The 25,957-nt window shown below is 40.8% G+C and overlaps 2 protein-coding genes across 2 annotated transcripts in view; one reads left to right on the forward strand and one right to left on the reverse strand.

Annotated features, from left to right (window-relative positions):
• Positions 1-1,498: 1,498 nt before the first annotated feature.
• The window catches only part of LOC122744693 (sodium/nucleoside cotransporter 2-like), a 36,587-nt gene continuing 12,128 nt past the window's right edge, over positions 1,499-25,957 (forward strand). Inside the window, exons 1-11 of the mRNA XM_043990328.1 lie at positions 1,499-1,555; positions 5,426-5,516; positions 6,061-6,152; positions 7,254-7,345; positions 9,062-9,248; positions 16,656-16,797; positions 17,828-17,941; positions 18,964-19,041; positions 22,756-22,836; positions 24,277-24,357; positions 24,653-24,778. Coding sequence (XP_043846263.1) covers positions 5,433-5,516; positions 6,061-6,152; positions 7,254-7,345; positions 9,062-9,248; positions 16,656-16,797; positions 17,828-17,941; positions 18,964-19,041; positions 22,756-22,836; positions 24,277-24,357; positions 24,653-24,778 — 1,077 coding nt within the window. The 5' untranslated portion in view covers positions 1,499-1,555; positions 5,426-5,432. The remainder of the gene's footprint in view (positions 1,556-5,425; positions 5,517-6,060; positions 6,153-7,253; positions 7,346-9,061; positions 9,249-16,655; positions 16,798-17,827; positions 17,942-18,963; positions 19,042-22,755; positions 22,837-24,276; positions 24,358-24,652; positions 24,779-25,957) is intronic.
• On the reverse strand, positions 13,772-14,208 carry LOC122744692 (40S ribosomal protein S26-like). The gene has a single exon (XM_043990327.1). It carries the CDS (start codon positions 14,188-14,190, stop codon positions 13,843-13,845), a length of 348 nt encoding a protein of 115 aa, XP_043846262.1. The 5' UTR covers positions 14,191-14,208; the 3' UTR covers positions 13,772-13,842.

Genomic DNA, 25,957 nt, shown 5'->3' on the forward strand with positions numbered 1-25,957 from the left:
CCTAATGCCCACTTTAAAATCCCTCTGCATTTTCTCCCTTCCTCTCTTCTACTTTCTCTGTGGGGAGAAAAAAGTTGGCTTTTCTCCTTGTCAAGGATAGCCCTTACCTGTGCCTTCAGTCTCATCTCCTCCCAACTCCTCCACAAGCTCACTCCAGTGGTGTGGGATCCTCCCCTGCTATTTCTCTTGACTCCTTTCCTGTGGCTTTCAAACATGCTCTGATCTATCCCACCTTGAGAAAAACCTTCCCTTCACCCTGCCATCCCTTCAAGCTGCCATATAGTTCTCTTCTCTCCCTGACACCATCCTAGTTCAGGTCCTAATTGTGTCTCCTCTGTGCTGTTATAATAGCCTCCAAAAAGGCTTCCCTGCCTCAGGCGTCTTCTCTCTCCCATCCATCATCCATGCAGCTGCCAAAATGATCTTCCTTTGGCACAAGGCAGGCTATCTCTTTCTCAATACTCAGAGATGGATGGTTTCATTGATTTGAATAATCCACCCAAATATATTAAAAAAAAAAGGAAAGACCATGTCAATCCCTTGCTCCACGACCAATAAAGTGATCTCCCAGTAACTTCAGAAATGGCTATTTGGGTCCCATCCTCTTTCCAGTTTTATTTAATTATCCATTTCTTCATGAAATCTATGTTCCAGATAAACTGAAGTTGTGTTCCAGCCGCTCTCCAAACCCGAAACTCTTCTACCACTCTGTCCCTCATATTCTGCCTCTCAGAACCTTTGCCTTCCCTTTGGGCTCACTCAGCTCTGGGGCCACCTCTTTCTTGAAGTATTGTCTGGGGTCCCCCTCCCGCGGATCATCAGGGCGATCTACTTCCTAAAATGGCTTGTGTCGTATCCCAGGTAGAATAAAAGCTCACCGATGACAAGGCACTATTTCTTTGGCTAGTTTCTTCGTTTTTCCTGGCACCTAACAAAACGTCTTGAACATAGCCGGACCTTAATATAAATGTTCGACTGAATTCAATTATGCACATTCGGCAAGAAGAGGTGTGCGAACCTGTTCAGGATCTAGGGTCTAGACCACTGAACCTCGTTTGGGTGCGGGAAGGGGAATGGCCACAGCCTCGGCCCAGCTGAGCCCAAGGAACTTCGTTCTCGTGAAAGAGGCTGAAGGCCAGCGGACCAACTGATTCTGCAAGGGGGAGGAACCAGACTTGTCCTGAGTGCCCGGTCCAGTCTTGGGAAGAGGGGAGGGAGAAGAGAGGAGTGGGAAAAAGGGGAGGGACGGGTGGAGAGGAGAGGTAGGATAGTGGTGGGTTAAGGACGGAATGAAGGGGAGGGGAGGAACAAGCTGGAAGAGGGTGGAGCAAAGGGAAGAGGAAGAGCTGAATCTCTCCAGAGGGGCGGGGCGTAAAGAAGGGGGAAGAGTAGCTCGAGGGGGCCTGGGCGTAGAGAGGGACGGGGCGGGGTGAAAGTGGTGGGGCGGAGTCGCGAATCCCTCGTGCGTCTCTGGCGGCTCCGCCTCGCGCCCGGGTATCCAACAGCCTCTTCTCGCTCTGCCCCTCCTCCCTTACAAGAGCTGCCTTCGAGGCTGGTGAGAGGAGGGATGGGTTGGGGGCAGGAGTAGACGGGGAAGAGGAGGGAAGTGTGTGGGCAACGAGAGGGGAATGAGAGCGGGGAGATGATGGCGGAGGAGAAGTAGAGGAAGAAAGGGAAAGAATGAGAAAAATAAGGGGTGGAAAGGAAAGCAATCAGGTCAGGTGAAGAAGGTTGACGTTCCTGCGGTAGAGAGGCCAAGGAGAGATGGGAGCCGTGATTTGGGAGGAGCTCTCCGGGGAAAACAAAACAAACGACCAGGCCAGGCGATGTCCTCTCTGGGGCCTCCCTTCACTCCTCACTGCTTTAGTAGCCTCCTAACCCTTATAGGCTCACAGGGCTTAGAGCGACCAGGACCAGTCCTTTTTATTTATTCCATCCCATTAACACTTTTTTCCCCCATTTACACCTAAAGATAGTTTTCAACATTCATTTTTGTAAGATCTTGAGATTCAAGTTTTTCTCCCTCCCTTACTCTTCTCTCTAAGATATTAAGCAATCTGATACAGGTTACACATGGGCTATCGCATTAAACATATTTCCACATTCGTCACGTTGTGAAAGAATTGGAACAAAAGGGAAAAACCAGGAACAAAGGAAAAAAAATTAAGTGGAAATAGTATGCTTCGATTTGCATTCAGACCTACATAGTTCTTTGTTTGGATGCGGATAGCATTTTCTATCATGGGTCTTTTAGAATTGTCTTGGATCATTGTATTTCTGAGAAGTGCAAAGTCTCTCATAGCTGATCGATCATCGAACAATTTTGAGTACAATGTTCTCCTGGTTTTGCTCACTTCACTTAGCATCATCTCATGTAAGTCTTTCCAGGGTTTTCTGAATCGGTTAGCATTTATTAACCCCTTACTACCTTCCAGACGCTGAGTTAAGCTTTGGGGATATAAAAAAGAGGCAAAAATAAGTGTCTGAGGCTGGATTTGAACTTAGGTTCTCCTGATCAATTGGACATTTTGAAGTGAATGTCACATAGGCATCTCGATTTCAACATGTCCAAAACTGAACTCGTTATCTTCGTACCTCCAAAACCTACTCTTCTTGAATGAATGAATGAATGATTGAAAAAAAAATTTAAGTACTTTTTACTAAAGCACTGTGCTAAGTCCTAGGGATACAAATAGAAAAATGAGATCATCTTTGCTCTTAAGGAGCTTACATTCTAATAGTGGGAGAAATGTGTAGGATGGTTCAGCAGCAGGATAAATGGAAAGCCTTGATGTCCCTTAGCCTCCAGAGGCAGGACATCAATTTACTCTCTGGTAAATTCCTGGTGGTCCACAAGACAAGTAATCCAGTTTGATAAGATTATAGAAGAGATATGGCTAATGAACAAATAGCCCAAAGCATATTTGTTTCTGATATTGGGCTATCTGATGGTGCCAAGTACTTTAATATTGACAACATTTCCCCCTGAATCTAAAGTAGTTGTGGTCACAGAGGAGAGGGTAGCTGCAGTTCCTTAGAAAAATCACTTTGGTAGCAGTGTGGAAGTTGGATTAGAGAGGGGAGATTCTTGAGGCAAAGGAGACTAATTTGGAGGCATTTTTATCAGGCAACAGGTATTAAGATTGTATTGCAGGGGGCAGCTAGGTGGTGCAGTGGATAAAGCACCGGCCCTGAATTCAAATCCAGCCTCAGACACTTGACACTTACTAGCTGTGTGACCCTGGGCAAGTCACTTAACCCCCATTGCCCTACAAAAAACCAAACAAACAAACAAAAAAAAGTATATTGCAGGGGGAGGCTAGGTGGTGCAGTGGATAAAGCAGTGGCCCTGGATTCAGGAGTACCTGAGTTCAAATCCAGCCTCAGACACTTGACACTAGCTATGTGACCCTGGGCAAGTCACTTAACCCCAATTGCCTCACCAAAAAAAAAAAAAAAGTGTATTGCAAGAAAAACCACTGCCATTCTCAAGGGAGTTGGCATTTGCACTTTCTTTTCACTGAGGCTCCCTCTGCACTGGACAAATGAATTTGGTAGATTAACCAGATTTAGTCCTGTAGAACTTGATCACCCAGAAGAAGAATCAGACTCCTTTTTTTACACTCTGACTTTTTTTTGTCCCTGTCCTAGTACCCCAGGGAAAAATTATTTATGTCTTAAGTTTGCCTTATGTCTACGCTCTAAGTGGGGAATAGAAAGGTATTTACTCAATGCACAATTGTAAATTAATTATGAGATAAGTATTTCCTACACACAAAAGAAATGCTTAACAAAAAAAGACTCTCACAAACTTAAAAACAGGATAGTGATGTATAACTACTGTCATACTTACCCAGGAAGTTGAGACTTAAACATTGGAATAAGAAGCAGTTTTCAGGATTATATGATACTGAATAAGCATCTTTACATTTCGCCTGATCTCTTTACCACCAGCCTCAGAGTCTACATCTTATGGCAAACTGGGGGTTAAATTCATCCTCTAGCTAGTGGTCATCTTTAAGAGTTCCGGAGAAATTGTTGGGGACTCCTCCTGAAGGGTAGCCAGTCACAGCTGAGGATTCAGAATCACTCACAAAGTTGCCTCCAAACTGGACCTGTCTACCTCAGGACTGCTTTTCAGTCATCTGTATTCAGGAAAGAACAACCAGAAGAGGCAAGCAAAAACCCCAGTCACAGCTTGCCCAGCCAGGTGTCTGCTCTAGCCTCATCAAAGGAGCGGTCACCATTTTTGCCAGGGTAAGAGAAAGTATGACCACCTTCTTTCCCTACCCCTCCAGGATAGACTCTAACAGACCTGACGTGATCTGTACCTGGGAAGAGAAGAGAAAAAAATGGCTTACTCATGGAAGGTCACTCACTTTAAAAGATCCACTGAACCACTGACTCTTCCTGCTCAGTTACCAGTAAAGAGATTGCTTTGTTACCCCCAAAGCAGCCTTTAGTGTTGAATTCCACATGGCCTGCTGGAAACATCCAGAGGCTGTGTCATCCCTAAAGCACCCAAGCTCTAACCTAGCATGCATGGTTATCCAGAAACAGACAGGGTAGTTTTGCACGTGCCTTGATACAAGGACCTAAGGAACAGTGGTAGCCCTACTAGAGAAAGGTTGTGGGGTAGAATCACTAAGTCTTGGCAGTTGTTTGGATATGTGGGGGTGACTGAGGATAAATAATGGAAGATGAATCAAAAGTTGTGACTGTGGGTGACCAGAAAGATAGTGGTACCCTCAACAGAAATAAGAACTTCCCTTCAGGAGGACCTGAGTTCAAATCCGATCTCAGACACTTGACACTAGCTGTGTGACCCTGGGCAAGTCACTTAACCTCTATTGCCCTGCAAAACAAAACAAAACAAAAATGGATGTTAGAAATAAGAACCTCCTGAAGAAGAATGGGTTTGGAAGTAAAATAATAAATTTCATTTTGGACGTGTTGAATTTGAGATATACATAGGACATGTTAGAATCCTTAACTTCCCTCAAAGGTCAGTTGAAGTGCTGCTTTCTACATGAGGCCTTTACTGCTCCCCCTTAGTAGCCAATGCTGACCCTATTCCCCCAAATTACCTTGTGTTTACTTTTTATGTATGTATGTATGTATGTATGTATGTATGTATGTATGCTCACACACACCTAGAATGCATATTTTGTTTTCTTCACTAGAATGTAAGATCCTTTGGGGAACTGTTTGGTTTTTGTCTTTATACACCTTGCACCTAGCATTGTGCCTATCCCTGTAAAAGGTGCTTGATAAATACTTGTTGACTGATCTTAGATTGTGGTTTCTTTGTGGGTAGAAGCATCTTTCTGTTTTATAATGACATGTATAATATATGTAATTTGTTGCTTAATAACTTTTTAGACTATCATTCAACCTTGGACTTATTTTTTTTAATCTGGAAAAGGTAGGAGATGGAGGAGAAAAAGAGAGAGAAAGAGCCTATTTCTTTAATTTCTGTGGAGAATGGTGTGGAGAATCTAGACTTGGAGCTTATGGTAAGTTTGCCTTCATTGTTCATATGGCTCTGTGCACTAGTCCCAATGCTGTCAGAAGCATCACTTTTGATTGTACATATATAACTTATACCAGATAGTTTTCTGTCTTGGGGAGGAGGGAGAGAAGGAAGGGAGGCAGAAAAATATGGAACTCAAAATCTTATAAAGACAAATTTTGAAAACTATCTTTACATGTGACTGGAGAATAATAAAATACTTTAAAGATTTTTTTAAAAAAGAAGCATCACTTTCCTCCTAGTTTTCTAGGAATTTTCTAGGAGTTTCCTATTACTATGGCATTATCTTTCATTTGAACCTATATAAAAGAAATTCAGAAATAACCATATGGACACATAAAATAGCAACAGAGGGGCAGAAATAAAGGGAGAAGAAGGAGGAAGTTACAGCTGGGGACAAAGCATTCCCAAATCGGATAATGGTATTCTCCCTTCAAATCTCCCAGTAATCTTTTTCAAATTACTATCCTAATTTAACATCTTTTTCTTTGAAAGCCTCACATCAGTAATTTTGCCTGTTATTATAGGAGGAAAAACAGAATACAGAGGGAACTACATTGTCTAAAGTGCAAGGGAGTCATCTGAAAGATGAGGAGATTTGGCCTTTCCTTTTTTGGAGGTATGAGATCTCTTCCCTTTGATAAAAGGGGAAATATAGGAAGAAGAGGCATCAGATAAAAGGTCTGGTTTCTGGTGGGCGGAGCCAGGGAGATTATGTCCACCAGATGGCGACAAAGTTTCAGAGGCTCCATTTTAAAGAGATTGCCTCCAAAATCCAGCATCGAACATTTTTTTCTATTAAAAAAAAAAAAAGTATATTTATGCATTTCCCCAAAAAGACTTTAGGTAAGAAGTAAGATCAGTTTAGACTATATTATCCACACTTGGGATATCTTAGCTTTGAGCTCTGCCTCTATTTTCTTCAAGTAAAGCTCAATCTAAGCTTTTTTTCTTGCACAATCAACAACTTGAAAAAGAAAGTATGAAATGTGAGCTATATACCTGTTGAAGGCAATGAGATGGCTCTTGGAGGAAAAAAGACAATCCACATGTGTAATCCTGAGAAGGCTGAGGTTAACAAATCGCTAGACTGAGGCAGTTCTGAGGTGCAATGGGTCTGGGCCAGTACAGAGTCCACATTAAGTTCAGCAACTATAGGGTGAGCCCCTGGGGGCAAGGATTACCATGTTTCTAAGGAGGGGTGAACTAGTCCAGATCAGAAATAGAAAAGGTCAAGCTCCCGTTTGGCTCAGTAGTGGAATTGGCTTGTGAGTAGCCCCTACACTTCTAGCTTGGACAAGATGGGGACACTGTCTTTAAAAAAAAAAAAAATAGAATGATACCTTTCAGAATTTGAAAGCTGACTATTTGGTATCCTCAAGTGACAGAAGGACAAAGGAACACAGAGTTGTTTTGCTAAAGCAGGCAGCACTAAATTGTACCTTTTAATGTACCTGGATTAACTGAGATGCTCTAGGATCCGGATTCAGATCGAGATTATTCTGATGTGCTGCTCAATTGGTATGGTCCTCTTGGCATAATCAGGGTTAATAGGAAGATTTCTGTCAGAAAGACTTCTTCCTATCCCATCATTCTCCTCCCCTATTCCTTTGAACAAGAGCAGATCCTGCTGGAAGGCACACAGCAGTCTCCTGGGTGTGAAACTTGATGAGAATAGGTCAAGCTTGTTTCTATATTATGCATTTTACATTCTTCTCAGGAGGAGCCTGAAGTCTTTCTCCAAGGCAAGACATTTCTGCAAAGTTCATGACCAATTGTTTTGGTGGATCCTGCTGGGATTGATGTGTATAGGTAAGACACTGAATGTGGTACTTCCAAAATGCAGAAAGGTTAGAGATTGAAAATACCAGCAGAGTTTTAGCTTTCCTTAGGGGCCAGGGTCATTTCCCACAGGATACTCCTTCCAGCTCTGTTCTGCCTTGTGATCCCTTTGCTGAAGTTTTTATAACCTTCCTAAATAGTCCTACCTTGATGGACTGATGATTGATGGGTGGGGGTGGGGAACCCCTATTGAGGTCTCCCAGTTCTAACATATCTTTCTGAAAAGCCACTGATATTTTATATTCTCTGCTCTTAGACTCATTCTAGGCATTTTTTCTGGCCTTTCCTGAAGATCTCTATTATTTCTGGTCCCAACCACTCATAGAGAAGGCTTAAACAAACAAAAGAAGTGAACAACCAACATTTATTAAACATCTACTACAAGCAAAGCAGTATCAGTGAAGTGTCATGTACTGGCAGAATTCTCTCTCCAAAGCACCTGTTACTGCCTCCTCTGCCTTGTGATTCTGAGTGTATTGTCCAGAACTTTGCAATGCCAAAGCCATAGTTAGCTGTTTTTTGTTGGTGGTGGTGGTGGTTTTTTGGGGGTGAGGCAATTGGGGTTAAGTGACTTGCTCAGGGTCACACAGCTAGTAAGTGTCAAGGGTCTGAGGATGGATTTAAACTCAGGTCTTCCTGAATCCAGGGCCGGTGCTCTATCCACTGCACCACCTAGCTGCCCCCTAGTTAGCTATTTTTAAGATATCTGTTCAAATAAGGGATTATGACAATGACCAGATACCATGGCTTTTGTCTTACTCATGACTTTTCACCTCCTTTACCTTTGGGATCCCCCTACCGCTTTCCATTCTTTCTGCCATTGTAGTCTAACCTGAAAAACCTCCACATTAGCTCCCTTCCTCCATTGTCCTTAAAATGAAGTCAGTTCAACCCTGTACAACCCTAGTATAAGAGAGGTACAAGAACTGACTGGCATTCTGGAATTCATAGTTCAGAGGAGACCCTTCATTCAAATTCCCTGAAATAAGTCCATGGCTATCTCTCACACTGTCTTGTTGAAGCATGTATATTTGGCAATATATGAACTACTCCAACCCTTCTGATAGCTTCTCATGGAGGAGTCCTCAGAAGGCAGTAGCTCCTGTTTCCAGAAAGTTGAGGTCCCTTAGTATCTTTTTTTTTTTTTTTCGGTGAGGCAATTGGGGTTAAGTGACTTGCCCAGGGTCACACAGCTAGTAAATGTTAAGTGTCTGAGGCGAGATTTGAACTCAGGTCCTCCTGACTCCAGGGCTGGTGCTCTATCCACTGCGCCACCTAGCTGCCCACACACATCATCTTCTAAACCACTACTTTGGGTAGACAAAATAACTGAAGTCAATTAATTGGCCCTTCACAAACATGCTATGTTCTAACTTAAGAATTTATTTTTTATGTTTTTCCTATTTTTATTCTGTTTAATTCTTGGGCAAATCTGCAGAAGGTTTCTTTTTGCGTGTCTTCTTGGTGAACTGGAAGAGTCTCCTAGGTGGCTGTGGCTGTTTTAGCATATGCCTGAGCAGTCACGACTTTCTGAGACGAGTTATACCAGGCAGTGAATTAGTCTTTCTCCCCACACATGTTCATTCTCTTCCAGCAAGTAGGTGGCCTCTATTGGATAAAAGAGTCAGGGTAGAGGTTCTAGTTGCTTCCTTTGAGTCCCTGACTCTTCCATTTCCCTCTTATTAGCTTATGTTGCCTTCTTGTTGGCTGCTTGTATCCTGAACTTCCAGAGGGCTCTGGCCTTGTTCATCTTCACCTGTGTGATGTTCTTCTTCCTGTCCCACAGCCTATTATTTGATAGGCTCTTTGGGAAGAAGCTGATGAGGTATCTCAAGTTCTCTGGAAAAACCCGCCTGAACTATTGTCTGAAATGGTGAGTAAAAAAAGAGTTGGGCTGCTTCTGTTAACACAAGTTCTGCCCTGCTAGTGGCATGGATGTGGAACGTTTGAGCAAATTCCATTTCTGTATATGTGGAAATTGTTTGGCCAGAGAGGTTGGGAATTATTGTTGGGTTTTATTACAACCTCTAATTAACAAAAGTGCTTTTAAAAATTGGTTTGCATATTCTTAGCTGTGAGATCAGCTTCAGGGAGTCTAAAGTTATTTTCATGTCAGGGCAACCAACTATTAACATAACATTGTCGGGGGTGGCTAGGTGGCACAGTGGATAAAGCACCGGCCCTGGATTCAGGAGGACCTGAGTTTAAATCCGGCCTCAGACACTTGACACTTACTAGCTGTGTGACCTTGGGCAAGTCACTTAACCCCCATTGCCCCACCAAAACCAAAAACATAACATTGTCATTTCAATATATAGAGATAAGCACAAATGATAATCTACTCTACCACTTACCTTGTAGTTGCAAATCCTTAGTTCTAGGCTGGTTTTCCTCCTGCTACTCAGCAAGATTTTGGGCCATTGAAACATTTGGTATTTACTCAACAAATCTGTTGAGCCCTGATGATGACTTTGAACTATTAAAGTGCCCCAGGAATTTTTGTCCTAGACCATCTGCTATTTTGTCCTAGACCATCTGCTATTTAAAATTTTTATCAGTGACTTGCAAAACCACATAATTTGGATAGTATGTTTTACTTTTGTATTGAATTAATGTAATCAATAAAGCCATATAATAAATATTAAACATTATTAATACACACACATTTTACACATATATATGTGTATATGTATGTATATGTGTATGCTCAGATAGTATATTGGCTGCTTTGGACTGAGGACTTCCAGTTCTGTTTGTTTCTCCTGCAAGTAGACAAAGGAGTATAGATAATACAATCCAGCCCTTTTTTGTTTTTTGGCGGGGCACTGGGGCTTAAGTGACTTGCCCAGGGTCACACAGCTAGTAAGTGTCAAGTGTCTGAGGCCGGATTTGAACTCAGGTACTCCTGAATCCAGAGCCCCTGCTTTATCCACTGCGCCACCTAGCCACCCCTGTGCCACCTAGCCGCCCCAATCCAGCCCATTTTTGACTCAGTAGGGCCAGTCATTAAATGAAGATTCAGAAACTCTGGACCCAGGACTTGGGTCTTCCTTCACAGCTAGAGACAGGGACTTGGGATCTGGTGGGAACTAAAACTTTTACAGTTTAGTGTCTTGTCAGTTTGAGGCAGGAACCTCAAACTGCTGCTTGCCTGCCGCAGCAAGAAGAAAAATGAATGACCTCTAGCTTGTAGCACCATCAAGGAAAAGCATGCCACCATATTTCTGGTCTGGCATCGTGCTGACCATGAGACCTTCTCTGAGACATCCCTAACCTTCTATAATATTTTGTCACTTCTGTCTGCATTGCATACTTTCTCTCTTGAGCCCCAGCAGCAGCCAAAACCCTTCCCTTTCTGTGCAGTGGGGGAGTGGCAGCCCAAGTGAGAGGGGAGCTGCTCTTGCATGAAGACACAACTGACACACCTATCAGATTTTCAGGTGACACAAAGCTGGGAGAGAAAGATAACACCTTGAGTGACAGAATCAGGATCCAAAAAGATCTCAGCAGACTAGAATGGGGGTGGTGGTGGTGGTGGTGGCAGTGCTGAATCTAATTAAGGTGTGAAGTGTACTAGCATTAAATGTAACAGGTTCACAAAGCCAACTTCACAAGTACAAGATGCCTAGATACAGTTTGTCAGAAAAAAACCTAGGACTTTTAAAGTGGATAACAGTGCATCAACTCAAATATTCACATACTTCAGTGGATCTGTGATCTTAGTGATTTGTATGTTCCCCTCAGTGATGCACTTTGCAAGCCATCCATGCCTACCCATTCTTCTCAACTCCTATTCATAACCTCCCATAATTTTGCCACAGGGCAAAAGTCTAGTATTCTGGAAGTCTTCCTTACAATTTTTCTGACATCATGAAGATGCCAGTGGGGCATTGGACTTGTTCACCTGTCATCACCTTCATTTTGTGATCAGCCCATGTTCTTATCCTATTATACATTTCCTTGATGGCATATTTTATTCCTGATCTTATTCGAAGCTCTGAATATGTTGCAGCCTGTTCTTATTCATTACATGCCCATCCATTGTCTTCTATGTGATATTAATGTTTAATGCTTTGGAGACTGTGGTATTCTATGTCTCATAACCATACAAGAACACTGGTAGAATATTGGTATTAAAAATGATGGGCCTTGGGGCAGCTAGATAGCACAGTGGATAGAGCATCGGCCCTGGAGTCAGGAGTACCCGAGTTCAAATCCAGCCTCAGACACTTGACACACTTACTAGCTATGTGACCCTGGGCAAGTCACTTAACCCCAATTACCTCACTAAAAAACAAAAACAAACAAAACAAACAAACAAAATGATGGGCCTTTGCTTATGGGAGAGGCTTGGGGTTGTTAAAAGAGCCTTGCAGTTTCCTGAAGACAATCTAATCCATTTTTCCCTCCTTTTTAATTCTGGGCCCAAATTATTGTCTATTTGTACTGTCTATTCCAGATTGCATGCTAATAGACAAGTTTTCTAAGTTGTCCATCCAACTACATGTGATAATCTATGCAATAGCCATTCATTCACTTGTAATTTTCAATATAGATGGTCACCCTAACCTCCTTTGAGTTGTTACAGATCTCTTCTAGGAGAGGTTCAGCAATGTTCTAGGACTTGACATATCCTACACAATGTTATCCACAAACAGAAGACTCTGTAGTACCTCATTAGCCATAAACTAAAACTCTGTGCTGGATCTCTTTTGATGAACACATTTATTGAGCACGCATTTTCTTTTTTCATTGAACACAGTTATTTTTGTTGTATTTTCCAAAGAATCTTGAGTGATTTTGATGTGTGGATGAGAGATGCCTTATTAGAAGAGAGCCTTTAAGGCTTTACCCAGTCAAAGGTTTGTTTTTTTTATCATAACCAAACAATAAGCATAGTGGGATCTTGTATTCTCTATATCTTCCAGTCAAATGCAAAATGGTAAAGATATGGTTCATTGTAAAATCATTTGCTAAAGCCTGTCTTTTCTCTACTGCTACCCTTACTAAGGATGCCTTTGATTTGTCTCTAGATGAATCTCGTAAAGATTTTATATAGATAGAAAAGTAGACTATAGTTTGGTATTTACTTGGTTACCTTTTCAGTGTTGATACAGCATGGGGTTTTTTATGCCTTTGTTACCCTCTCCTTCCTTCAGATAACCTTGTGAATTGATCCCTCAGTGCTCTGTCAGTTGTTTCATCTCCTGCATCTATCTTTGCTATATACATTTGGTCTAATCTGGCAGTTCTTTCCATCTTCATTCCCCTTAGTGCCAATTCTACCTACAGCCAGGACTGTAATGCTTGAGTTCAGTATAGTGGCTCTACTGTTCTGATGGTGAAAATAGTTTGTTATAAAATGTTTACAGATCTTTTCCATTTTTCTTCTGTTTGTTATCCTACCACCATTTTAACCTGAAATACTCTCAGGCTAATTTTGCTCAGTTACATACTTTCCAAGCATTTGTTCTTGTTGTTGTTGCTACTGCTGCAGGGAAATAAGGGTTAAATGACTTGTCCAGGGTCACACAGCTAGTAAGTGTCAAGTATCTGATACCGGATTTGAACTCAGGTCCTCCTGAATCCAGAGCAGGTGCTTTTTCCACTGCGCCACCTAGCTGCCCCCACTGAGCTTTCTTTAAATTGGTTTTACCTTCCACTATTTTTCCTTTGTTTTATGAAGCAAATCAGTATTAATTATAATCATCCATAATGATTTGTAAAATTTTGCAAATGAGTTTGTACTCCAAACTGGTATTGTCTTTGGCTACCATTTCTTTCCCCTTGGTAAGTAAGTCAAGTTTTCTCTTCCCTTCTCTCCATTCCCCATACTCACCCAACTTCCTCTTCATCTGAGGACCTTGCCTTTTTTTTGTTTTTGTTTTTTTGGTGAGGCAATTGGGGTTAAATGACTTGCCCAGGGTCACGCAGCTAGTAAGTGTCAAGGGTCTGAGGATGGATTTGAAATCAGGTCCTCCTGAATCCAGGACCGGTGCTCTATCCACTGCATCACCTAGCTGCCCCAACTAGCTTTTCTTTCTTTCTTTCTTTCTTTCTTTCTTTCTTTCTTTCTTTCTTTCTTTCTTTCTTTCTTTCTTTCTTTCTTTCTTTCTTTCTTTCTTTCTTTCTTTCTTTCTTTCTTTCTTTCTTTCTTTCTTCCTTTCTTTCTTTCTTTCTTTCTTCCTTTCTTTCTTTTTCTTCCTTCCTTCCTTCCTTCCTTCCTTCCTTCCTTCCTTCCTTCCTTCCTTCCTTCCTTCCTTCCTTCCTTCCTTCCTTCCTTCCTTCCTTCCTTCCTTCCTTTCTTTCTTTTTTGAGGACCTTGCCTCTTAACTTTACTGGGAAAATTGAAGATATTTGACACAATCTACCTCTCATTTTCTTTATCTTTTTTTTTTTTTTTAAGGTAAACCAACCATTTTATTTTCCTCTGATTAGTTCAGGAATTTTGACAGGCAGATAGAGCTTTACATTGGCTTTGGAGGGGGTCTGGGGGCAGCACCAGCAGGTCTGAAGCGGGGTGGGGGTGTCCGATCCTTTCGTGCCTCACGAGACCAATTCCTCACTACCTTGCTGTGGATCGCGCAGCTCACACAGTAATGCAGTTTCACATACAGTTTGGGGAGCACATAAGAGTCGAAAACACTGGCCTCGGAAATGTCCCTGACGGCCGCGGCTTCCACGATGTTTCGGATGACGAACTTCTTGATGGCCTTATCCTTGGGCACGCAGCGGGCGCAGTTGGTGCAGCGGATGGGCTGCACGTGGCCGCGGCCCTTCTTGGCGCGCCCGTTGTTCCTCCTCTTCTTGGTCATCTTGTAAGTCAGAAGCTGAAAAAACTCATTTTCTTTATCTTGAAACCCCTTGACTTCATTTCTCACTCCCTCCTTTTCCTCAGTCTCTGACAAAGCTGTGGAACTTTTCCTTGCCAAGAAAAAACCCCTCTGCACATGTACCTGATCTCATCCCTTCCCATCTTCTCCAACAGATTACATCCTCAGTCATCTCCTGCCTCTCAAATCTTCAGCCTCTTCCTCTTTACTGTGTCTTCCCTACTGTCTTCAAATATATGCCCAGGTCTTCCCTATCCTTGAAAAATTATCAGTAGGCTCTACCATTTCCTCAAACTATCATTCTATATTTCTACTTCCTTTCTCAGCCAAACACCTGGAAAAGGCCGTCTATACTTGTTGCCCACCCCCGTTTCCTCTTACTCACTACTCAACTCTTTGCCGTCTGTCTAATGATCTCAATGCTCAACTGAAGCTGCTCTCGCCAAAGAGTTCTCAATTATTAAGCCTTTTCTCTGGCTTCATCTTTCTCTGCATTTGACACTGCTGATCCCCTCTCTTCTTTTGGTTTTCATGACACTTCTTCCTGTGTGATCACTTTTTCTTAGTCTTCTTTGCTAGCTCATCATCTCTATAATCCCCTACCCCCCCAACCGTGAGTGTTCCTCAAGGTTTTGTCCTAAGTTCTCTTCTCTTCTCTCTTTATATTCTCTCTTTTGGTAACCTCAGTGGCTCCCATGGAGTTAACTCTCATCCATATGCAGATGTCTCTCAGATGTATATGTCCATCCCCATCCATCCCCATTCTTTCCTGAGATTTAGTCATATATCACTAGTTGCTTAACAATTGTCTCTGGAGACACTTCATACTCCAATATGAACTAATTTTCTTTCCCTCCCAATCTGTAGTCTTCTACATTTCCCTATTTATTTCAAAGGCACCACATTCTCTTCAACTTCCACTCTGCGTTACCCCACATAGCCAATCAACTACCATATCTTACAATTTTTGCTTTAAAATTTTTATCATTGTCTTTTATTTTTACATCTCCTTAATTTCCAAATATATACCTCTCCCATCTCCTTCCCCCCAGAGAGTCATCCCTTGAACCAGCTGTCTCCCAGTTCTTTTTTCTGTCAGTTTCCTAGGAAGAGAAAAATATGGTTGGTATCAAGTTATTGAGGATTTTTTCCCTCAACCTATGTGATCGTTTTATTTTTAATTTTTTTTTTTTGGTGAGGCAATTGGGGTTAAGTGACTTGCCCAGGGTCACACAGCTAGTAAGTGTTAAGTGTCTGAGGTCGGATTTGAACTCAGGTACTCCTGACTCCAGGGCTGGTCCTCTATCCACTGCACCATCTAGCTGCCCCTATGTGATCGCTTTAGTGGTAAATATATAACTCTCAGTTCGTACTCTTAGAGTTACATTTATTGAAGCATAAATGTCATTGTATTATATGAGAGACAGCAGTATGGACAAAGCACTGCATTTTGAATCCAAAGACCCAAGTTGGAATATTGGCTCTGTTTCTTCCTGCCTTTGTGACATTGGATAAGTCAAGTAACTTCTCTGGGCCTCAGTTTATCAGTCCCATTTGTAAAATTTGAGGATCGAACTAGATGATCTTAAAGGTCCCTTTTAGCTCTAAATCCTATGACACCATATACCTTCATCTAGAATCTGACCCAGATAGCTGTCCATTTAGTAATTACAACTTACCTAAAAATCAATTTTCGTCTAATTTATTTAAAGGTTTCCATATTGGGTTTTTTTTGGTTTGTTTTTTTAGTGAGGCAGTTGGGGTTAAGTGACTTGCCCAGGGTCACACAGCTAGTAAGCGTTAAGTGTCTGAGGAAGGATTTGAACTCAGGTACTCCTGACTCGAGGGCCAGTGCTCTATCCACTGTGCCATCTAGCTGCCCCCCCCAAGTTATTTAGAAAACTGAGTAAGGGAATGTGTTTAAAAAATTAAAATGGGTTAAAGGTTCTAACTATGGACATCAAAATTATTTTAAGTTTCAATTGATGAAAAATAATCTGTCCTATATCATTCTATCCAGATGTTTTCCTAAAACCAAAGTAAGAAAAATAAAATAGCACATAAATTGTATATAATTTTCTGTGCTACATGCAGTTTTTAATTTGCATTTTAAAGTTTAAACAGTTTTTTGGGAACATACTCTGTTAGGTAAGGATAGTTTTTTTATTAGCCTCAAACATTTTTAAACTTCAAGAAATTCACATTTAAAAAAAAAATTTAAGGGTGAGCAAAGAATTCATTTTAGTTGAAAGCACAGGGAAGGATTAGTTATTTGTAATACCAAGGTGATTCAATGAGCCCAGACAGTTTACAGTCCTGTCTAGAGTCAGGGGGATTGATTGGATGATTCCTGAATTATTTTAAAGCCCATTCTTTCTTTCACTAGTCTAGTTGGGCTCCTACATACAGGTCCAGTTATATGAGTGCATAATGTGTTCCCTCTACAGGGGCATGGGGGCAGCCATTCTGATCAGCTTGGTTTCATGGCTAATTCTGGACACTTCACGAAGTCCAAAGCAACTGATTTCCTTCACTGGTTTCTGTCTATTCATCACCATCCTTTTTGTATGCTCCAAGCATCACCATGCAGTAAGTTTCTAGCTGCAGGCTAGATTGACTTCAGGGGACCGGGAAAGACATAACTAACTAATTATCCCAGCCCAAGCAGCTGCCTACTAACACAGAGGGCACAACAATATGAATATACACTCCCTTTGGTTGGTGGAAGGTGATTGATAGATTCTCAAAGATTAGTGAAGCTCCTGTCATTCTGGGTAGATGTGAGTATGAAGGTATTCTAGGAGGGCAAAGTTGGATTAAGGCATTTCCCAAGAAGGGCAGGAATCTTTTAAGTAGAAGGTAGGTTTCTATCCTACTTAGGCTGGTCATCTTCAGGGCAAGGGCCAGAAGGTATGGCCATAACAGTAAATGTCTTGGGCTACTTCCTGTTTTGTTTTGTTTGTTTGCAGGGCAATGAGGGTTAAGTGACTTGCCCAGGGTCACACAGCTAGTAAGTGTCAAGTGTCTGAGGCCGGATTTGAACTTAGTTGAGCTACTTCCAACCAAATCTTGAGCCTTGAATTAGCACAGTGATACAGACCCATGTAGGTGGAAAGAAAGAAAAAACTGATCCTAATGCTTGTGATCTTGGAAGGAAAGGATTGAATGTTTTGAAGCTGTAAATCATTTGAATGGTTTTAGGTAACATCTTCATTACTCTCACTGACTTCTCTTCTGTTTCCTAATAGTTACAGAAAATTATTTCTTAGAACTTTGTGTTAGGATTCTAAACTAAGTTGGTGAAATACTCAGTAATAGGATTTGACTCGTTTAGGAAAAGTTCAGGGAAGGTAATTGTGGGAAAATATTTCCCCTTGAAAAAGGCTAGTTTACTAGTGGCTATTCAGTCACTATAACAAAATTTGTTTGTCGTGGTACAATACAAGTTGAAATGCAAGTTGAACATAACAGTAGCATATTGTTGTTGGAAAAATTAGTGCTTTTCAGTGATCTTAAAAGAATTATACATAAGAATTGTGGAGGAATTGATGTGTAGGAACCTTGATGAGTAAAAAAGTGTATCAGATCATACTAAAGTGTTATATATATGACATCCCAGGTATCCTCTAAGACAGTGCTGTGGGGCCTTGGACTCCAGTTTTCTCTTGGAATCTTTGTCATCAGAACTAATCCTGGATTTGCCGCATTTCAGTGGCTGGGTAACCAGATTCAGGTACCAGGAACTTGTACTTTTGGGTCCCTAAGGGTTGGGGTTTGGGAGAAAGCTCAGATTTGATCCTGTCAAGATACAAGGGAATTGACTGGATGGCTATATGTTCTTTTAAAGTCCATGAATTCTTTTACTCATATAGTCTGGGTAGATTGGGGAGACCTGGTGGTAGAACATACGGAGGAGAGCCAGAGATAGAAGATGAGATCCAACACAAAAAGAGATTATTTTTGCTGCTTCAATACACAGAAGTAGTTCCTTGTGATGATCTATATGGATTAAACTCTTCCACTACCTTAATGGTATAATGTATAGAGGGGCATAATCTAAGAAAATGGAATGTGAAAGGGGGCTATTAACCTGGGACCAGAGTTTCCCTGTTTGGGCTTCTGTTTTCCGACGTCAAAGGAGAAAAATTCCACATCCTTAGGGACAAAGAAGGTTTGTAAGCAGAGATAAGTGCGGGATCCAAGAGTGGGCCACATTAGGGTTGCATGGTGTCATTGAAGATAACAGAAACCGTCCAGTCCTTACACTTCCAAGTCTTAGTTATAATGTCATTTAATTCAAACAGCAGCATTATCAAATACAGATTGTAATTTGGTCCCAGGAACCCTTTTCTCTCTTGTTAGACTCCTGTATTACAAGCAAAGAAACAGGAAACTTCTAAAAATATTGTCTTGGGAGAGTGGAAGGGAAGAAGACTTAGATGTTTCCCCAGAGAATGGCACCTCGATTTGGGTGGTAACAGACAGCTAATATTGCTTAAAAAATTTTTTTTCTTTATGCTGTTTGACTGCATGGCTGGGGGACTCATCCCATTAGGCAGGACTCTGTCTGCCTAGCTTAACCTACAATCTTCCAGACATAGAATTCAATATTGAGTTTACCTATCATTGTAGAATAATCAGAGGCCCCACAAAAGTAAGTCTTACGATATGACACAGTAAAACAACTCTAGGTTGTAGGATTATTGTCTAGAAAACTGAAAAGATTGTGTTTAACATGTGTGTCCCTACTTCTAGGTTTTCCTGGATCATACCAAAGTTGGTTCCAGATTTGTCTTTGGAAACAGGCTGATTCAAGAAGTCTTTGCTTTTCAGGTCGGTTCATTTGTGGGGTAGAAAACTCTAAGTATCTGTTCAATCTTTATATCAACTTTGTACATAGTTTCCAAAAGTTATTACAATGATTAACATTCTATTTAGTCCGTATAATTTGCATTGGTTCCATTAATATAAATTATTAGGAGGTTGATAAAATTAGGAGGCCAGGAAATTTGAGAGGACATCGTTGTGAATGTTGAAGTCCTCAAGTATGAGGAAAGGGGTTGGAGGTGGAGAGTAAAAATGTGGACTGGATGCTGAATTCCTTGAGAAAGGAGGAGGGGTGACAAAGAGGCAACTAGATTACAGGACCTAGGATTTGGACTGGGCAAAATAAAATATTGAGTGAATCTCAAAGGAAGAAAGGTTTCAGATTTGTGACAATAGAGGAAATCATTGGAAGTGTAATGGTGACTAAGGAATGTACCAACTCCCTTTTCCTCCTCTTTACCCAGTTTGTCAGAGGTACATAAGAAGAGCAACCTACCAGGTAGCCAGGTTGAAGTGTCTTCCAGAGAAACCCAGGTTTCTCTGACTGTTAGAATGTGGAAAGAATGAGTTTAAGAGATTTAGGATGAGGGAGAGAATTTGTTAACAATAGAACAGGAGAGGGCCAGCTAGGTGATGTAGTGGATAAAGCACCAGCCCTGGATTCAGGACAAACTGAGTTCAAATGCGTCCTCAGATGCTTGACACTTACTAGCTGTGTGACCCTAGGTGAGTCACCCTCATTGCCTCACCAAAAAAAAAAAAAAAAGGAAAAAAACACAATAGACCAGGAGATCTGGAGGGCACAATAGAATGGGAGGACAAAGTAAGATAGGGCAGAGGAGGGGTACAACTGTGTTTGCTTGGGAAAAGAGAGGTAGCAGTTCTGAATCACTATGTTAGAAGAAGATTTAGGGGAAGAATTGAGTGTTTCTTAGCAATAGGATGGGAGCCAGTGTGGAGATTAGGATGGGAATCTTGAATGATTTATAACCAATGATTAGATCCCTAGGACTATGCATTAAACTCACAATTGGAATTGATTCCTTAGTCTTTTTTTTTTTTTTTTTTAGTGAGGCAATTGGGGTTAAGTGATTTGCCCAGGGTCACACAGCTAGTAATTGTTAAGTGTCTGAGGACAGATTTGAAATCAGGTACTCCTGACTCCAGGGCCAGTGCTCTATCCACTGCACCACCTAGCTGCCCCTGATTCCTTAGTCTTACCCCAAGTTGGTAGGGATTGTGGCGTACCCAGAAAATAAATTTCACATAGAATATTCACTTGGCTCCTGGTTTCACCAGGAAGTTCTGGATTGATGTGGGGCCTCTGGTGGTTCTGGGTCCCAGTGGTTCAAGGACTTTAAACCTTACTTACAAATGCTCTCAAGATTTTCTGGCTTAAAAAAAAAAAAAAGATTTTTTTGGCTTACCTGACCCAAGCTCTCTCTAGTCTCATTTTCTCCTCTGCTGCTTTTTATTGTTTATGAGGAGATACTGCTTATAATGGTCTGTCTTCCTTCTTAGTGTTTTGCAAATGAGTTTGCACTGGTGTTACCTTTGGCTGCCACCTATCTACCTTTGGTAAGATAACATTTCTGTAGACTGAGGCAGTTTCTGAGGCTTTTTGATGACTGTTTTTCATTGGTTAAACTTTTCTTAAAAATGTTAATAAAGTCATTACTTTTATCCATTTCCTACTTTTTGTAATCAATAGCTTATTTAAACAGGTTGGGCTAGAGTTACTATATTCGTAGCAACGTCTTCTAATCTTTATTCTTTCTAGCTGGTTATTTACTCTGACCTTTGTTCTAATTAGTCAATGACCTGGTTGCACATAGACAGTGGATTATGAAATTTCTATTACCTTTGTAACCAATTCTTGTTTATTAATCTGTAGTCAAGGGGCAGCTAGGTGGTGCAGTGGATAGAGCACCAGCCCTGGAGTCAGGAGTACCTGAGTTCAAATCCTTCCTCAGACACTTAACACTTACTAGCTGTGTGACCCTGGCCAAGTCACTTAACCCCAATTGCCTCACTAAAAAAAAAATAATAATAATAATAAAATAATCTGTAGTCAATATCATATTTTGTGACATTACTAGGTGCTTTAATGCCTTTTATTTCTATTTTTTAAAAAAATCACAATATAGAGAGATTTCACATAGATAATCATGGTTTAGGGTGAGGATGACATCGTAGAAGTGTGGTGAGGCTTCAGAGTACTTTACAGAACTTTAACCTTTTTTCTTTTTCTGTTTTAAATGGGAAAAAAATTACTATGTAACTTTCTATATGCTTGGCACTTTTCTAAAAGCTGGGGATACAAAATATAAGCAAGCACAACAGTCTCTGCCCTCAAGATTACAATTTTTTTAATTTTATTTTTAAATTCTGAATTTATTGGACAAGAAATTTCCAAATGCAAAATAGAACAGAGAGTGAAATATATTAGAAACCCTGAATCTCTGTTGTTTACATCTTGCTTTTAAAAAGAAAAGCATATGTAGTACCTCTTCTACAGCTCTCTTTCAACTCCCGCTTTCACTACCCAGTGATGTCCACAGAAGGTAGCTGACTACTTCTCCCTTTAGGGAGCAAGAGATAACTCTTGGGGGCAGCTAGGTGGCGCAGTGGATAAAGCACTGGCCTTGGATTCAGGAGTACCCGAGTTCAAATCCAGCCTCAGACACTTGACACTTACCTAGCTGTGTGACCCTGGGCAAGTCACTTAACCTTCACTGCCCTGCAAAAGTTAAAAACAAAAAAACAAAAACAAACAAAAAAGAGATAACTCTTAGAATCTTGGGGGTTTCTAATACTATCGCTCGATTGAATCCCCATCCAATATGGTCTCAAATATCTCTTTAATATCTATCAGTCAATTTATATCAATTATCTCTTACAAAGCAAAGGGACATTTGCTGAGAAGGTATAGTGAGGTCCAGAGTACAAAACACATTCCCTCCTAAGCTGGGAGGTGCCTTTCTCCCTTCTGTACCAGCTGGGAAAATGAGCTCAAATTTGAAGCACACAAGTACTAAAAAACACATGTAGGGAACATGTGTGACCAAGGAGTACATCCTGCCCCAGAAGTCCTTTTCTCCCTTCATAATTGGCAGATTTCTACTTTGCTTTTTTTTTTTTTTTTTTTTTGCAGGGCAATTGGGGTTAAGTGACTTGCCCAGGGTCACACAGCTAGTAAGTGTCAAGTGTCTGAGGTCGCATTTGAACTCAGGTACTCCTGAATCCAGGGCCGGTGCTCTATCCACTGTGCCACCTAGCTGCCCAAGGGCTCTCTTATTTAGAAAGAGTAGGTGGAGGATCCAGGATTCAAATCCAAGTCCTCTTGACTCCAAATCCTGTGGTCCTTCCACCATACCACACAGCAACTCAAGATGATTTCTAAAATCTCTCCCAGTTCTAAAACTATGGTCCTGTGATTTTAAAGGATCTGTGGAAATTCTTCCATATTTCTATGTACAGTTAAACTTCCTAGTGATGCCACTGAGAAGTTTCTTTGGGGAAAACACATCAATTTTTCAACTGAGAGTCAATAGAGCTTAAAGCCTGCAAACTTATGGTCACTCACACTGATGGATTTAGCAAAAACCTGAAGTTATTTAAATTGCATATAGCTCTTGGCTTGATGAACCCTTACAGACTTTGTGCAAGATACATTTGTCTTTGACCAAACCCCACACTTACGGTGTCTTCTGTCTGCAGGTTTTACCAATAATTATTTTCTTCAGCTGTGTAATGTCTGTTCTCTACCACGTGGGCCTTATGCAGTGGGTGATCCAGAAGGTAAATATCTACTCCTCCACCCACAACCACTCCAAATTGGATCTCATTTAAAGTTGTACAAATGTCAACTCCTGACTTTGCTCTATCCTGAATGATTTGTGTTTTTCTAGATCTCTCTCTAGTTACTACCACCACCAATCTAAATCATCATTGCTTTATTGCTGTGACCTGAAAGATCACTGTTAAGTTTAGAAACTGAGAAAGTAGTTATTGAAATTTCTTGAATTTCAAGTGCTTGAAATTTCACTCAATTCTCAGAGGCCCTATTTAATACACTATTGTTTAATTTTTTTTAAAAATAGGCATTAATGCAGTTAACACATTTGTTTTTCAAATGCAAAAAGACAGTACTATGAACAATAGAAAATAATGGATTATCCATCTGGAGCCCATGGAAGTATCTGAATCCTGACTTTAGAAAACAAATAACAAGAGAGCTAAGGAGCTAAGAGATAGCCAGAAGGAAGAAATAAAGGAGAGGTGATGAATTCAGAGCCTTCTCACCACCATTTTACATATCTGACCTCTAAATGTTCCTTTCTTTATCCTTATCCAAAAGATAATAATATTAGTGGGAAAGAAAGTACAACTGTTTGATGAACAAAAAGCAAGTTTGAATAAAGGAAAAGGAGTAGATTGAGCCTCTTAATGTCAGCTTTTTAAGGAACATCTCACCATCAGGTCAGTTTAGAGGAATTGTTACCATTACACCTCCTCTTTTTTATCTTTATCCACCTCCTGTCCTTCATGATGATAGAAGGCAGACTGCCATATTAGGTCGAGACAGTGAAGAAGGGGAGGAAGATTAAAAATATAAACCATCATGAGATTGCAAAATAGAAATAAGAAAAGTCAATTCATTGAATGTCAGTGAGAGAAACGCAGCTATATAACCAGATAAGAATTTGGTCTATGGCTTTCCTTCAGAGTTATAAAGGCTATATAATGCATTGATGATGGTCAAGAGTTGATTATAGGGGCAGCTAGGTAGCGCAGTGGATAGAGCACCGACCTTGGATTCAGAAGGACCTGAGTTCAAATCTGGCCTCAGACACTTGATACTTACTAGCTGTGTGACCCTGGGCAAGTCACTTAACCCTCATTGCCCTGCAAAAAAAAAAAGAAAAAAGAGTTGATTATACATGTTACTTAACCATAACAAAGCCCTTTCTTTTGTTTTAATATGGATAACTTTCTTTATGTTGAAAAACACTAGTAAGGACAAGGGAAAGGACACCACAAAAAACCCCACTAAATTATAGTGGTATATAAATTGAAGTCAATGGAAAACTTGTGTATAGATGTCTCAAAGTAGTTTTGGACTCATATCATGTCAATGTATAGATCAATAGACTCATCTAGGGGATATGGTAAGAAAAAAATCTGTATCCAAAACTTATTTTACAGGCTTCAACTGAAACGTTTCCCTTTCTATTATAGATTGCCTGGTTGATGCAGGTCACCATGGGTACCATAGCCACAGAGACTCTCAGTGTGGCAGGAAATATCTTTGTGGGTATGGTAAGTGGTATACAGTGTCTAGCAGCTTCAGAATGGTTTTTAAGAACCATATAGAACTCAACTTTAGATGGAAAAGAACCTTTCACAACTTTTATATTTAGAAATGTCCACATGAACAGCAACTGTTTCCTGCTTATTTAAAGCCTTCTTGATTGGTGACTACCTTGTTTTGCAAATCTAGGTAGCAGAACTAACATGTTTATTTCTACTAAGTTATTTCATGAAGTAGCCAACAATTCACTTTAGTTTCTGGTTGCTAATATCTAAGAGTCTGACTTCCTTCTCTTGTTTGCAGACAGAGGCACCTTTACTGATCCAGCCTTACCTTGTAGATATGACACGCTCTGAAATCCATGCCTTGATGACTGGAGGTTTCGCTACAATTGCAGGCAGCGTCATGGGAGCCTACATGTCTTTTGGGGTAAGGATTACTGTCTCAGCCTCGTGTAAGCAGAAGCGTCAGGCTGTAATCCAGTGAGGAAGCACAAGTTCCCTAGGTAACCTTCCCAGGCTTGCGAGGTTACTGTTCCCCTTCAGTGATCCTCCATGATGGAACATATATGTGGACAAATGTCTTATGGATGTTAGGAAAGCCCAAGGTGAGAAAATGAGAGCCTCAGGAGAATTTCCTATTGAATAATTTGTGGAACATAAGTTCTCAGTATCTCTCTTAAACGCCTGTTTCTAATACAGACCTAGGAACATTGTATGCTTCCTGTGATATGTTATGTTAACATTCCCTAAAAAGTGCCTAATTCTGCCATATTTTACTCTATTATATGACATAGGTCAACACCACAGGGAAATGATACATTTCCCTTCCTACCCACATCTCATTTCACCACTTATTTCTTCTACTGTTCATAAGGGTAAGGGAGACACAGCTGTCTGCACGAAAAATCTGGGGATAGCTCTTCCTCCCAGCATCCTCCTAGTCAAGACAAAAGTACATTCAGGAAGAGAATGAAGTGAGGAGATTCTACTTGATAACCTGACTCTAGTTTGAAATCTTCGAGGTGGTCAAATTTATTCCAGGGAGTCTTGGGTATTTCATTCAGCTCTAGGGAAAGCTCCAGGGATCCCTTTTAAATCCAAATTCTTGCTGGAGTCAGTGGGAGAAGGACTCCTCCCATTATCTGGGACTGGCCTGGAATTGGCCTGGCATGGGGGAACCATGCCTGCTGCAGGACAAAATTGTTCCCTAATCCAGTTCTTCTTCCCTCTCTTAGCTTTGGAGTGGGCCTAGAGACCCTTGAAGCCGCCCGAGGTTTGGCCATGTAGATAGTATATCCAGTTGCATTTTTCCAGTGTTATGATAATTCCCCAAGATGTAACAGGAAACATACAGCTGGATAAAAATAAGCTAACTTGATACAATGGCATTTCTTAATTAATTTTAAAATTACATTTGTTTAATTGTATCAGATGTAATCCTATTGAAACCACAATTGTGTGATAAATTAATATTGGGAACATCATTCTATAATCTATAATGAAACTTAATTCTTGCTTGGGTTATCCCCAAAGTAGATGAGACAATGTTAAGTCAGGGATTGGGCCTAGTAGGGGAAACATTCTGATAACACAGAGAAAAAATGGA

Source organism: Dromiciops gliroides, chromosome 2, assembly GCF_019393635.1.
Source record: "Dromiciops gliroides isolate mDroGli1 chromosome 2, mDroGli1.pri, whole genome shotgun sequence".
Taxonomy (NCBI): Eukaryota; Metazoa; Chordata; class Mammalia; order Microbiotheria; family Microbiotheriidae; genus Dromiciops; species Dromiciops gliroides.